Source organism: Phasianus colchicus, chromosome 3 (genome assembly GCF_987193195.1).
Source record: "Phasianus colchicus chromosome 3, bPhaCol1.hap1.1, whole genome shotgun sequence".
In the NCBI taxonomy this organism is placed as follows: domain Eukaryota; kingdom Metazoa; phylum Chordata; class Aves; order Galliformes; family Phasianidae; genus Phasianus; species Phasianus colchicus.
The window spans coordinates 77,091,357-77,104,225 of NC_143438.1; the positions used below are offsets into that span (position 1 = coordinate 77,091,357).

General features: G+C 36.0%; 1 protein-coding gene across 1 annotated transcript in view; it reads right to left on the reverse strand.

Moving 5' to 3' along the window:
• Nucleotides 1–12,869, reverse strand: part of ANGPT1 (angiopoietin 1) — a 160,580-nt gene that overhangs the window by 27,345 nt on the left and 120,366 nt on the right. Inside the window, exon 7 of the mRNA XM_031591130.2 lies at nucleotides 9,338–9,504. Coding sequence (XP_031446990.2) covers nucleotides 9,338–9,504 — 167 coding nt within the window. The remainder of the gene's footprint in view (nucleotides 1–9,337; nucleotides 9,505–12,869) is intronic.

Sequence of the window (12,869 nt, forward strand, 5' to 3'; positions counted from 1 at the left end):
AACATTAACAAAACACATAGAAACCAACACCAAACTCTTCAAGGCTAATGCAGCTACTGGCTCTGGGAAAACTAAGATGACCTCTCTACCAAGTTCTCTCCAAACCTCACAGGTACACTCAGCTTTTGTCTTATGAAAGATGTGAATTCACATACTGTTTTGCTGATATTTTCTTAAACATATAATGGATCGAGGCAGAAAGTGTTCTCAGAATCAGGTTGTGGATACATTTGCCAGTAGAAGAATTAATGATAGAAGAAAAAAACAAAAACAAACAAAAAACCCACAAACAAAAACCAATCAAACCTAGATCTGGTTGGCTGGGCAGCTGGTAACATACTACAGAGACTTTAACCACAAACATACTAGATTAAATAAGGGTCACTCTAAGAATTCCTAAATGTTTTTTTGCAGGCAGATGAAAGCTTACTCTGTTGGGTCCAAGAGCAGACATGAGCTCATTCTGCCCACACACCATCCTGGTTGGAAGCTTTACTGTCACAATGTGTGACACCAAGACCATTAAGGGGCAGGATATATTTTCTTGGGCTTGGTGCCACATAGACAGGTCTATCCAACTTCTGTTGAGCACAGAAAGTGGCCAGAGAGAACCAACACCAATGCAGGCACAGGAAGTGCACCTCTCTGTTAGAAACTCTGGCTTCCAGTCTCTACCTTTCTTTGTTTCCTCATTGTAGAGAATTAAGTTTTAAACTTATTTTAATTCCAGAGATATTGCCAATAATGCTAAACAAATTCTTCAGAATCTTGTCAACGCTGAGGGGTCACTTAGTTCACCTAGGTCAACACTTAGTTCATTCTTACAGAAAGCTGGGCAATTCATAGGAATAATACAATTTGTCTAACCAAGATCCTCTAAGGATCATCCACTTTATCTACATTTCAGCCTTACCTGACCCAACATTTGGAAGTGTCATTTTCTTCAGGTGTGATTAAAGTTATGACAAGAACAATGTCCAGGCTAAATACTTTTGAGCTGAACCTGTGTTCTGGTTCTTGAAAACGTGCTCCATTTCCTAACATCTAGACAAAACTAGGGAGAATTCTACAATCACTGAATCTGCACTAAAGAGAGAGATATTCTGTAACCCTAAATTTTACTGATATATTTTTTTTCATCCTGCATTTTACTTCTGAATGCGTCTCTCACAGGCATTCTGTGAAAACATAGTGTTTGTGCTCTTGAACTCAATTCATTATTTTGCAATGCTGAATCATCATTACCAGTTATTAGCAACCAGTAATAGAAGTGCTCACACCATGGTATCGTAAACATCTGTAACTTTTGACATGTCCTTACACATCTCTCTTAGACTTTCTGCACAAATTTTCTCTGTGCTAATTGATATTCTGGTGGTCATTATAAACTGCATAAAGTTTACCATTTATAGCATTATACAGGACCCAAGTAAATTTAAAGAATGAAAAAATGACAATGAGCATTCTCAAGTGCCAAATAAGAAAATTACTATCCCATTTAAAATTAATTATTGTGCTATTTATTTTTTTATTAGAAATAGAACCTAACAGAAGACATTATACGTGTCTCTGCGGTGGACAGCCTGAATTCAAATGCCATTTACATTTGAAGATGTCTGGATATCCTATGAAGTATAGCTTTGAAATAAAAAATTCCTTCTGAGGGGCATATATGCTGAAGTATCTCACCTTCACAAGGTCCTTTTATTCAGAGAGTGTTTCATCTTAAAGCCCAGATGAGGCATGAAGTTACTGGTTTCAACAATACACTAATTTCTATACTAATACAACGGTTAATAGGTTTAAATACTTTGGAAATATTTTAACAGAAGTGAATTAAAGAAACATATAGATCTTTTTGGTGTTGTTATTAGGTGAGAATTCTTACCATCAAGATTGTACTTTGCTAAAGTACTTGTTTGATAACCTTAATAGAAATATATGTAGATTCCTTAAAGCAACAGAGGCTTAAAAGAGAGCAACACTACATATAAATAAGAAAATAGATTAGTCTTAAAGATAACACAACCAAAATTAGAGTAGCTGTTTTATATTGGAGTTATGGTTTTATGATTTTATGAAAAAATAGCCATTACAACAAAAAGGTTAAGCAAGTTTTTCTTAGGTGCACCTATTCATGTTTTGCCTGTAGGATAGTTGAGGAATATCTGATGAAATCCCCACTGAGTTACAATACATAATAGTAAAATTACTACTGAGTTTCTGTAGGTATTTTTTCTGCCAACACTTACATGCATTAAAGAATTCTCATAGATTTGTGTGCCCCTGTGGTAGTCTTCAGTGGGGACTGCACTGCAATTTTCTTGCTTTGCATGGCATTATTTTCACACACATAAGTCTACTACTTTTATATTTTTCTGTAGGTGCCCTCAATGGATGAGAGTAGTAGATTCACCACTGCTTCCTATGCTCTACTTTTTATATAACAGTAAAAGTTGCTGCTTCTATTCACTCAGCAAGAGAAGGGTTTAAAACCACAGACTTTTTTTCACAACAATGCCATAATCAGTTCGTACAGTGTTCAGAATCCAGGGACAATCTTTTTTACTTTGCACCAATATACAATATTTGCATCATTTAATCAAAGACTATTAGCTCAGAATGAGATGTAATCTTGGAGCAGGGAGCACAATCTCAGAGTTCCATTTCCCTCCTCATTGACAAATGATATGTATGTATGAGGACTGCTCTGAAAGTCATGCCTCATTTTATTATACAGATCCATGACGTCTGAAACAGAAGTTGGTGGAACATGGCAGTAGAAATGGAACCTTCCCACCAATATTCTATTACATTTTGTTGCCATGCAACAGATGGCAGCAGAGCACTCCAATAAAATGGTGTCTGACAAAGAAGCATGGATGAAGCAAAGGTGTGAAACTGAATTCTTCCATGTGGACTAAAGTGCACCTACTGACATTCACAGGTTCTTTCTGAACATTTCTGGAGCCCAAACAGTAGATGTGAACACAGCGAGTGGTATGTTTCAGCAGAGGTGACAGTGGAACGCTCCCACTGGTGCAGATTGCTTTGAGTGCAGCATGCAGGGTCTTGCTCATTGGTGGCGAAAATGAACAGCTAATGGTGCTGCATTACAAAATAGTATTTTGTAGCTGAGAATTTACTCTACCAAACAATGCTATTGTACTTTGTTGTACTTCCCATGGCAATAAATAGGAGGCATCATTTTGGAGTGATCTGCACACCTACTCATCCTTTGAGCACTGAATTCTTCCCTGAACAGTATTAGAGCCTTGGTGAAGAGCCTGTTCCTCCACAGCACAGATTGTCCTTCTCTTTTGGAAGACAATAATTGTTCTCTGGGTTTCCTCTGGAAAACGAAGGCTTTAATCCAGGCTCTTTCATTTCTTTTCTGAGTGTGACAGGACACTGTCTCCTACTTTCAGGCCACAAGCTATGAATCATCAGCGGATATAAATGAATGCCTTGCTATTTTCAGAATTTCCTAATGGCTTACTCTAGGCAGCTCTCTACTCTACATGTTGCCTGATTTGGCTTCCAGTCTAAAGAGCTTATCTTTCTCCAAGCATGTACAGAGATTCAAGTGCCCTAGTTAGGGTCCTGAAATCTGTTCCTAGAGTCCAACAGCTTTAATGTTAGCATTGGAGATCTGGCAAGTCCAATAATACATTCCTAAAGTCTCAAGGAAATAAGTTCCCAGAGTTTTTGGGACACTTTTTCTGGCTTTCACAGTGGCTTTCTAGATATTACTTCATTATAGAGTCCTACAGTCAACTGTGACAAAAATAAGAAATGAAAGATTAGGCTCTTTACATTGCGTGCTTTTCTGCCTTAAAAAAAAAAGCTACTATTGAAAATACAGACTTGTATGCAGAATTCTATAAAATTGCAAATGTAATTACGTTTCTGAATGAAAATTGTATTATTTCTAGACTGACATACGTGAATTTTCAGTTGGCTTTCCTTTAAATAAAGAGATTTTCTACTATTGGCTGACACACCAACAAAATTGATCAATTGATTTTGAAACATTAGGAGTACAAAAGTATATTATTGTAAACAAGTGTATAATTAGAAGTTCTCATCAAAAGGTCTCAAAGGTTAATACCAGCATTCACTTTACATGGGATTGTTTAAGACTAAAAAGAGTTCACAAAGAAAACTGCAAATAACTAACTCCATCAGATTAAAATAATAAATACTCTGTGAATGAAATTATTTTTCCCATGGCACCTATAATGCACCACATTACTCAACATAAATCCCATTTGTTTATTATTTCTTTTTAGTTCCTCACTTTTAAGTTATAATCTAGAGAAAAGCAGCCATCACTGCTTTTCCATCATGCAAAAATTAACTGTTAGCGCAAGACCTCATTGGTAGTTCTACAAGTTGCAGCTCTTAGGAAATCAGGTGTCTACATATGTAGAAATGTAGTTTAGCATTAAAGAATCACAGAACCGTAGCAGTAGGAAGGGACCTCTATAGTCCACTTAGTTCAAGCTTCTGCTACAGCACATTTCCTACAGTAGGTCACACAAGCAAGCATCCAGATGGGTCTTAACACCTACAAAGGAGACTCCACAATCTTTCTGGGTAGCATATTCCAGTGCTCCATCACTCTGTGTACAATCAATAGGTGAACAGAGGTTAGGCTAAGTAGGATTACCATGGTGGAAAGATAATAAATGAAAAATGCTCACCAATGATGTAGGCTCACAAAAAATCCATAAGGAGTGATCTCCAAAAAGAAATCCATCCTCTATGGTAGTTAGCACTTAAATGGGATCTAAGAGGGGTGGAGCCTGCATTCACCTGTGCTCCCATGGTAGACTTATTGCGTGCCTCAGGTGGTCAATCAGAGGTTCAGGCTGTGATCAACAGTTCCCATACGCTCTGATAGTGAAAAAGTTCTTCCTTGTGTTACTATGGAACTTTCTGTTGCCCCTTATTCTATGTCTGCATGTTAGTGAAGAGCCTGCCCCCATCCACTTTACTTCTGCACTTTAGGTATTTATAAACAGTTATGAGAACCCCACTCAGCCATCTCCAAGGTGAACAGTCCCAGGTCTCTCAGGCTTTCCTCATACAGGAGATGCTCCAGGCCTGTAATCATCTTTGTGGCCCTTGACTGAACTCTTTCTAGGTGACCTTTCTTCTTTTGAACTGGGGAGTCCAGAGCTGGACGCAGTATTTTGGATGTGGTCTCACCAGGGCAGAATAGAAGGGGAGGATCGCCTCCCTCAACCCGCTGGCCGTTGAATGTCTGTTATATCTGGCAAGATTTGATAGAGTCATACAGTCATGTCTGTGCAGCTGCAATCCATGCTTTTTCTCTTCACTCAAACACGGCAAATAATAAAGAAGAGTGCAATTGTTTGGTGAAAAAAGTATCGAACATATCTTCACATCATGCAATGGATGTATGCCACAGATACCATTCTGGCTGTTAAAATGATTTTTCCTGTGTATTTCCTCTGAAGCAGATTTGCAAAATGAATTTCAAGCTTCTAAATAAATGTAAATTACTATGGGTTCATAATTTTGTACCATGACTATTTTTTGATTTATTCTATAGATTTCATATTTGGCAAAACAGTGGTGGGGTCTGGACACTAAATCTATGTTTATTTTCTTGCTTAGCTACCTACAGGTTTCATCTGTGTCCTCCATCGTCTTCTGCTTCTGGGCCACCTAAAGTTCACTGTGATGCTAATAGCAAGGAAACTAAGCAGATGGATCAGAAAAAAATTCCAGATAAGACTGATTCCCTGTTTTATCTAAACTATTCAAGTGCAATAGAAAGAAAAATTACTCATGGCAAAGACATCACCGAAAATCCCCATTCTGTTTGCAACAAATTCCATCAACTTCTTTCCTCTGAGGAATGTTACATCTAAATTTTCTCTATATAACTGATATTCCCCTGTCTACTTGTCTCCTGTTTATTCCACTAAAAATGCATCTATACTATCTCCCATTTTTTTCACAAGATTTCCTAATCTCTTTCTCATGCTGGTTCCAAACAAAGATTGTTCTCCTTAATTACAAGTTATCATCTTAAGACAGTGACTTAATCAAAAAAGTTGGGATGCTCTCTATCCATTCAGTTCTCACTTATGCTTTCATCAGTCCCAAAGTCATGCCAACCTAAGTGGTATTAACTCACCATATAATCATGTTTTTTCATGAATAAGAACAAAGACAATAAGTCATTGTAGGAATTGGAAGATTTTTCTAAATTGCAGATTGACAAAATACTCTAATACATTGTCATAGAGAGCATATTAAACATTTCTAAGGATTCTGAGGTACAAACAATTTGTCTAATTTAAAATGTTAGTTCCCCCATTCTTCATCCCACGCCTCGCTTGCAAGAGCTATTCCTACATTGTGAGTAGCAAAAACAGATGTGCATGAAGCCTGAAATTTTTGCTGTTCATAATCCAGCATCAGTATACCTGCTTTCATTAACTAATATGTAGGATTATGAAGTGTGGAGCCTGGAATCCTAGGACATAATTACTTTTCTGGGTTGATTCTGGAGGGTCTGAGGACACAGCTAAAAACATAACCGTATGGCTCACAAAAGCAGAAACAATGTTGACAAGAGCGCACTAGTCTATACAGGAAAATAGTAGAGGCTATGTGATTTCTGGGTGACTCTTCTAATAAAATTTTTATATTTCTGTGAATATGTCCTTTGACTTTCTAAAAAACACTGCACTAAATGCAGGCTTGTAAGATCAGACTCTTTTTACTGTATGGAGATTTTACTTCACATAGTGCAAGGATTGCAAAAAGTTGGTCAGAGAGTGTTTTCATTGTACTTAAAAACAGCTTTGTGTTTAATCTTTTCATGTAAATAAGAAATCTAAGGATATTACAAAGGAAATTAATCGCTTCGAAACTTCCAGGCTATTGAAACCTTCAAGTGAGGTGCAATGCTGGTTTTCCTGTTTCTGTTACTTATCATTATACATTTATTATTTCACCACACGAATTTTCCTCTCTACTTTCTTCACTGCAGTCATCATCTGGGATAAATACATTTGATTCTACATTCCCAGAAACCTTTTTGGAGCTGTCTCATTTTGAAAGAGAAACAAGAATATTTTTAACATACATGTGTTCAGCATTACCCTTTTTAATCATAGATTCTTTAAGCTAATAAAAAGTAGTAAAGAGAATACAAACAACCTAGAGAAAAAACAGAACTCTTCTGAAATCACCAATTGGGAGTTATCCAGAGCGAATCAAACTCTGCATAATGTTGGGGGTGGATTTTGGAAAAACAGCATGAAAATGAGTTTCCGTATTTTCATAGAAACATCTTATCACTTTGTGGTATTTGCATCTTTTAACTTACTATACTCAATTGCTACACCTGGATCTTTTATAATTTTTTCATGTCTTCCAAATGTACAAGGTACTGCCATAGCATAAATGCTCAATTTCTTGAGTTTTCCCTTTCATTTCAATATCCTTCCTCTATTTATCTACTATCCAGATCACCTCAGGAGGTTTTTCTTTATTGTCTGACACTTAGTTAACTTGTGTTTCTTGAAACCAATGTAAAGTATGGATAACCTACAATCATTTACCTGTCCAAACAATGCTGAAGAAGAAGAATTTGCTGCTGGCCACAAGCAGAAAATTCTAGTGGCTACCAAAATTAAAGAATATCTATCAAAGAATTTGTATGGCGAGATGACTTCAAACAAACAGTAAGTGAAGTTCTGAAAAAGGTATGCTGCTCTGTGCTTGAAAGTCTTATGAAATTATTGAAAGCAAATATGGCAAATGCCTGACAGCTGACAACTGTGAACAGAAGGAAAAGCAGAAGTTTGAGAACTGTGCTTTTAACTTCAGAGGGCTCATTTAAACAGCGGTTCCTTAGATAAAGGACAAACAGCATTCTCTGAGGAGCGGCCAGCCGCCTAGGCTTCAATAATCAGGCTTTTATTTGGTATGCCTTCTGGAGCTGCTTCTATTGCAGATAGTGATGCTGGCAAGCAAAATAAAGAGTTGCTATGTCACAGGATGCATTTTTATAATAATTTCTAGAAAAGGCCATCATACACTTTGTTCACAAAATGTTTGCTAGATGTATATGTGTCTGGACTGGGCAATAGTACATTTGTCAAGTGTTAAAAAACAATTTAGATTGTCATGTGGCTTACAATTCATTAGTTCTGGAACTTGCTTATTTTCTTTAAATATTCAGATATGTTTGAGTAAAAGTAACTGAGTAATTCATCTGAAACAGCAAGATCCAACAGAGGTGGATAGAGGTTTTTTAGCTCTTCATGATTCCCTCTCTGTTTATTCCAGAATAATGCTAATGAAACTAATTCTCCATTCCCCAGACAGATTGGATTGAGCAAATTCTGATCTTCAATTGAAATACGAAGGAGAACAAGAACCAGCACTGCAGTCAGTGTTCTCAGTTGAAATTTCTACAGGTGTTTGTGGAAATGTGACTTGAATAGTCATGTCAAATAGTGTGGCCAGCAGGAGCAGGGAGATGATCATCCCCCTGTATTCAGCACTGGTGAGGCTGCACCTCAAGTACTCTGTTCAGTTTTGGGCCCCTCACTACAGGAAAGACTTTGATTTTTTTTCCCCCATTTGACAAGTATTTCTCCTATTTTTTTCTCCTGTGTTTGAACATCTTCAAATGCATAAGGTCCACATAATACACATTTACACTTTTGGTTTTAGCTTTTGTAGAAATACTTCTATCCTGTGTTTTAAGAGATTTTCTTTATTCATTTTACTCTGCCTAAGAGTGACTCAGAGTGAGTGTTCCACCTCCACCTTTGTGAATCAATGTTTTATCTCCACACATAATATGCAGCATTCTGTTTTTATTCTTCACTTAATCTAAATTTTAGTTTGGAAATATCAGATATTCTAACAGTACTTTTGAGTACCTTTTCCAATCTCCATTGCTTCACTCTTAATATTTCCAAGACAAAAAAAATTTCAATTTGTAATATAATCCATGGTTTTGGTTTTTTTTCCTATTCAATCAGTTTTGAGTTCTGAAGCTTTTAGGTATGCATCTTGGGCTAGCGCTTTTTCTTTATGCAAATTTTAAGCACTTCTTACAAATAGGGCAATTGTTTGTTCACTCCTTATTTCTCAAATGTATTAGTTTTTGTCTAACCTTTCATCAATGAGAAATTAGATTTCTATGTCATTTTTTAGCATCCTTTTGACTCTACATGGAAATCAAAATCATATTATTATCTTTTCTCATATTTAACAAGGAAACAATGAACAATGTTTATCACTCAGCAGAGGAGAAAGAATTTCAAGAAATTCTTACCTGTAATTTTGCTTTTCATTTCCTATGTGAAATCTGTCATACTGTGAATAAGCCCGGTTTCCTTCCCAGTCCATTAACTCAATTCTTAGAGAATATTGCCTCTGACTTGTAATTGCAAAGATGAATTCATTTCCCAGCCAATGTTCACCTGATGGGCTACCAAAACCCTAGAAAAAAGTTGGCAGAAAAATTAGATTTAATTATCATAATTTATAGAATATTTATACAATAATAAAATCACCATCACTTTTTACCTATACATCTTAATTACTGGTCAAGGAGTTTCTGTGTCCTAGTCTCTAAAATGAATCCATCAATACTTAACATGAATGAAAATTGTGAAATTCAACTGATATTTTTGAGGGCAGTGGATATCAATTGAAAATCACTTCCCAATTACAAGATATTAATAGTAGGATGCTAAATTTCTATAAGGATTGCTCCAAAAGTAATACCTCCTATTTTATTATGTTGGCAGATAATATGAGGCAGGTGCTGGTGGTATTGCAGTAGAGGTTTATCCTTCCCACCAGTATCTCATTATTTTTTGTCACCATGTGATAGATGGCAGCTGAGGGACAGTATGACAAAAAGGCATCTGACACAGGAATGCAGATGAAGCAAAAGTGTGAAACTAAATTCCTCCATGAGGAAAAAATTACACCCATTGACATTCACTGATACTTGCTGAAAGTTTCTGGAGACCAAACAGTGGATCTGATCACAGTGAGGTGGTGGATGGTGTGTTTCAGCAGTGGAACAGCAGCAGTGAATCACTTCCACTGGTGCTAATTTTTAGAAGCATGGCATGCATCTTGTTTATCGTTGGCAAAAATGCACAGCTAATGGTGGAGATCATGTTGAAAACCAGTGTTTTGTAACTGAGAATTTGCACTATCAAACAGTGTTATTTCTCTCTTTGTATCTTTCATATTTTCCATGGTAATAAATAGGAGGCTTTCTTTTCAGAGAAACCTATGTATATTCTTCAGTGGCAATATTGAACATAAAGAATTACTATGATACATTTCATATGATGCTATACCTATTATCATTAAGATAATTAAACCAAATGAAAATTCTATTGTACATCATGATTTTTTATTTATTTATATAGATTACACACTGAATTGAAATTAGCTGTGGAGGACAGTACTGACAATTTCTCTGCTGTGACTGTGTGCTGTAACTGAAGGCATCAGACCTTCAGTTTAAAATCCTCTTCTGCTTATTGCATATGTAGGACATGACCCAGCCTATGAGTGATCCCTAGTAAAACTACTTGTTTCCCTCATTCTTGATCTACTCAAAGTCATATTGCCTAAGATTTTGTCTACTACAAATTTCGTTTTATCTTACCAGGCTGACGTGGCGTAAGATATCTATATGTGTTATGTTACTTTGAAACCTTTAATCTAAGGATATAGAATATTTTTATAGATTAGCCACAGCAGAGCAGAGGATAATGTAATTAAAGGTACCTAACTCTCCTTACATTTCATATATTCAGATGATCTCATTTCCAAGCTATACAATTCTCTAACATGGAAAAATGAAAGAGAAAATATAACCAGTGTGCAAACTGCACTTCTAATCACATATATCTTTTGTGCATCCTCCTGGTTTTAAACTTGTTTATGTTTTATTAATATTTCACCATAATTAAAAGCTTTATTTAGCACAAAAAAAAGTGCAACAATATATTAAATTTATTCTTCTTTACAAACTGTTATTATATACCTGAGAACTACTGGCTTCAAACAGAATATATTATTTAAAATTGTAATCTATTTTTTGAAGGTTTTGTTTCAAGGTTACCAGTTCATGCTATTTCGTAGTTCTAATGTTAGGAAAAGTGGAAGCTGGAAAAGTGCTGATTTGCTTATACTGACATGCCAGGAATGTTTCTAGAAGCCCCTTGTGAAAATTTCCTGATTAAATTAAATGAACGACAAAATGATATTCTTGCTTTGATACAAATTCACCTTCTGGTACTAAATTGTGTCTGCCAGACATATGAAAGAAATGACAGAAGCTAACAATAAAGTCTCTCTGCTTTTGGAGTAGACTAGACTACAATGAATGTCAAATATTTTCCTTTACCATTCACTTTGGGAAGTTACCTTCTCTCTGCAGTGCCCATCATAGTATTAACAGACGATACTCTGTATGGCTGCCCTACAGCTCAGAGGACATGAAGTGATATGCACATACAAAGTGTTTAGTCTGCAAGAACTAGATTCAGTCTGTGGTGAGTCTCAGAGAGGACTCAGACTTCAGTATAGAAGCATACTGTTATTTCACACTTCTTTTCCTGCACATTATTTCACTATATCTTCCTTCTCAAAGAGATGATTTTCCATTTCAGTCCCTGTGAATACTGTTTGTACTATTCTGTTGATATCTTGCTTTGAACAGAGCAATCTGTAAGTTTGAGCTCTGCTCCCCAAGCTTTCCCATGATGATGGTTCTGTGTCTCTCACCTACTGCTTTGATTCTGTTTGCATGCATGTTTTAATTTGTACATACTTTCTCAAATGTAATAGCCTATTCCTCATCTGCATAAATGCTGCCTGAAGCTGAGTAGTTTTCAACATTTCATATCTGTTCTTTTGATCTTTTCCATCACCTCACCTTATCTCTCTGCCCTATGGCTCTCATAAATGGTCACTCCCGCCACAGCAACTTTGGCAGTAACCTACTAGAGCAACCTCAGCCAGTTTCTGACATCCTCTTTTGCCCATGGTTATTGCTGCTTGTCTGAGAGGAAGGGAAAACATACTCTGCAGGGCTACTCAGCAGGCAGTTTTTCTCCCTAAAATCCAGAAGTCAGAAGTTCTTTTATCACTGGAGCTTAGGTGTCTACATACCAGTCAAAATATGTGACATTGATATCAATGTGGTTTCTTATTCTAGAAAATATATATTATTATTTTTAACAGCTCTCTCCCTTAAAAAAAAAAAAAAAAGATTTTTGTCAAATTCTTTCTCCCATTTTCTCACTGCTGGCAAGCAATAGGGGCTCTCCTTTGAACTGTGGCTCCACTGAGTTATATTTGTCTTATCTTATTTAAATTACAGCTTATTCAGGATATGATACATGTGGCTTTTTAACATTGCGTTCCCATATGTGTTCTATATAAACTCCAGACACCATATATAATTATTCTGAAAATAATAATTTTTCTTCTTCACATTTACACTTCCTTCTCCTTTTTCACGTGTTATTACACTAAGATGAAAATCTATCACTAAGTGGTTTGCTCTCCTGACCACCGGAAACAAAGTTGAAGCAAAAGAGAACGGAAGGAATATAAAAATGAAAAAAAAAAAATGTTATGGGGAAAGTCTCTGCATTAGCTACATTAGAAAGAGCTACTTTATTGAAAATCAGATTAGAAATGAGTAGGCTAAAAATGATTTGTGTTTCATATGTACTGCTGAATTTCTCAACTAATATTTTTTTTTAATTGGAGAACACCATTCTCAAAACCGATTTCCATTTACAATTAATGGCTTTTTTGTTACTATA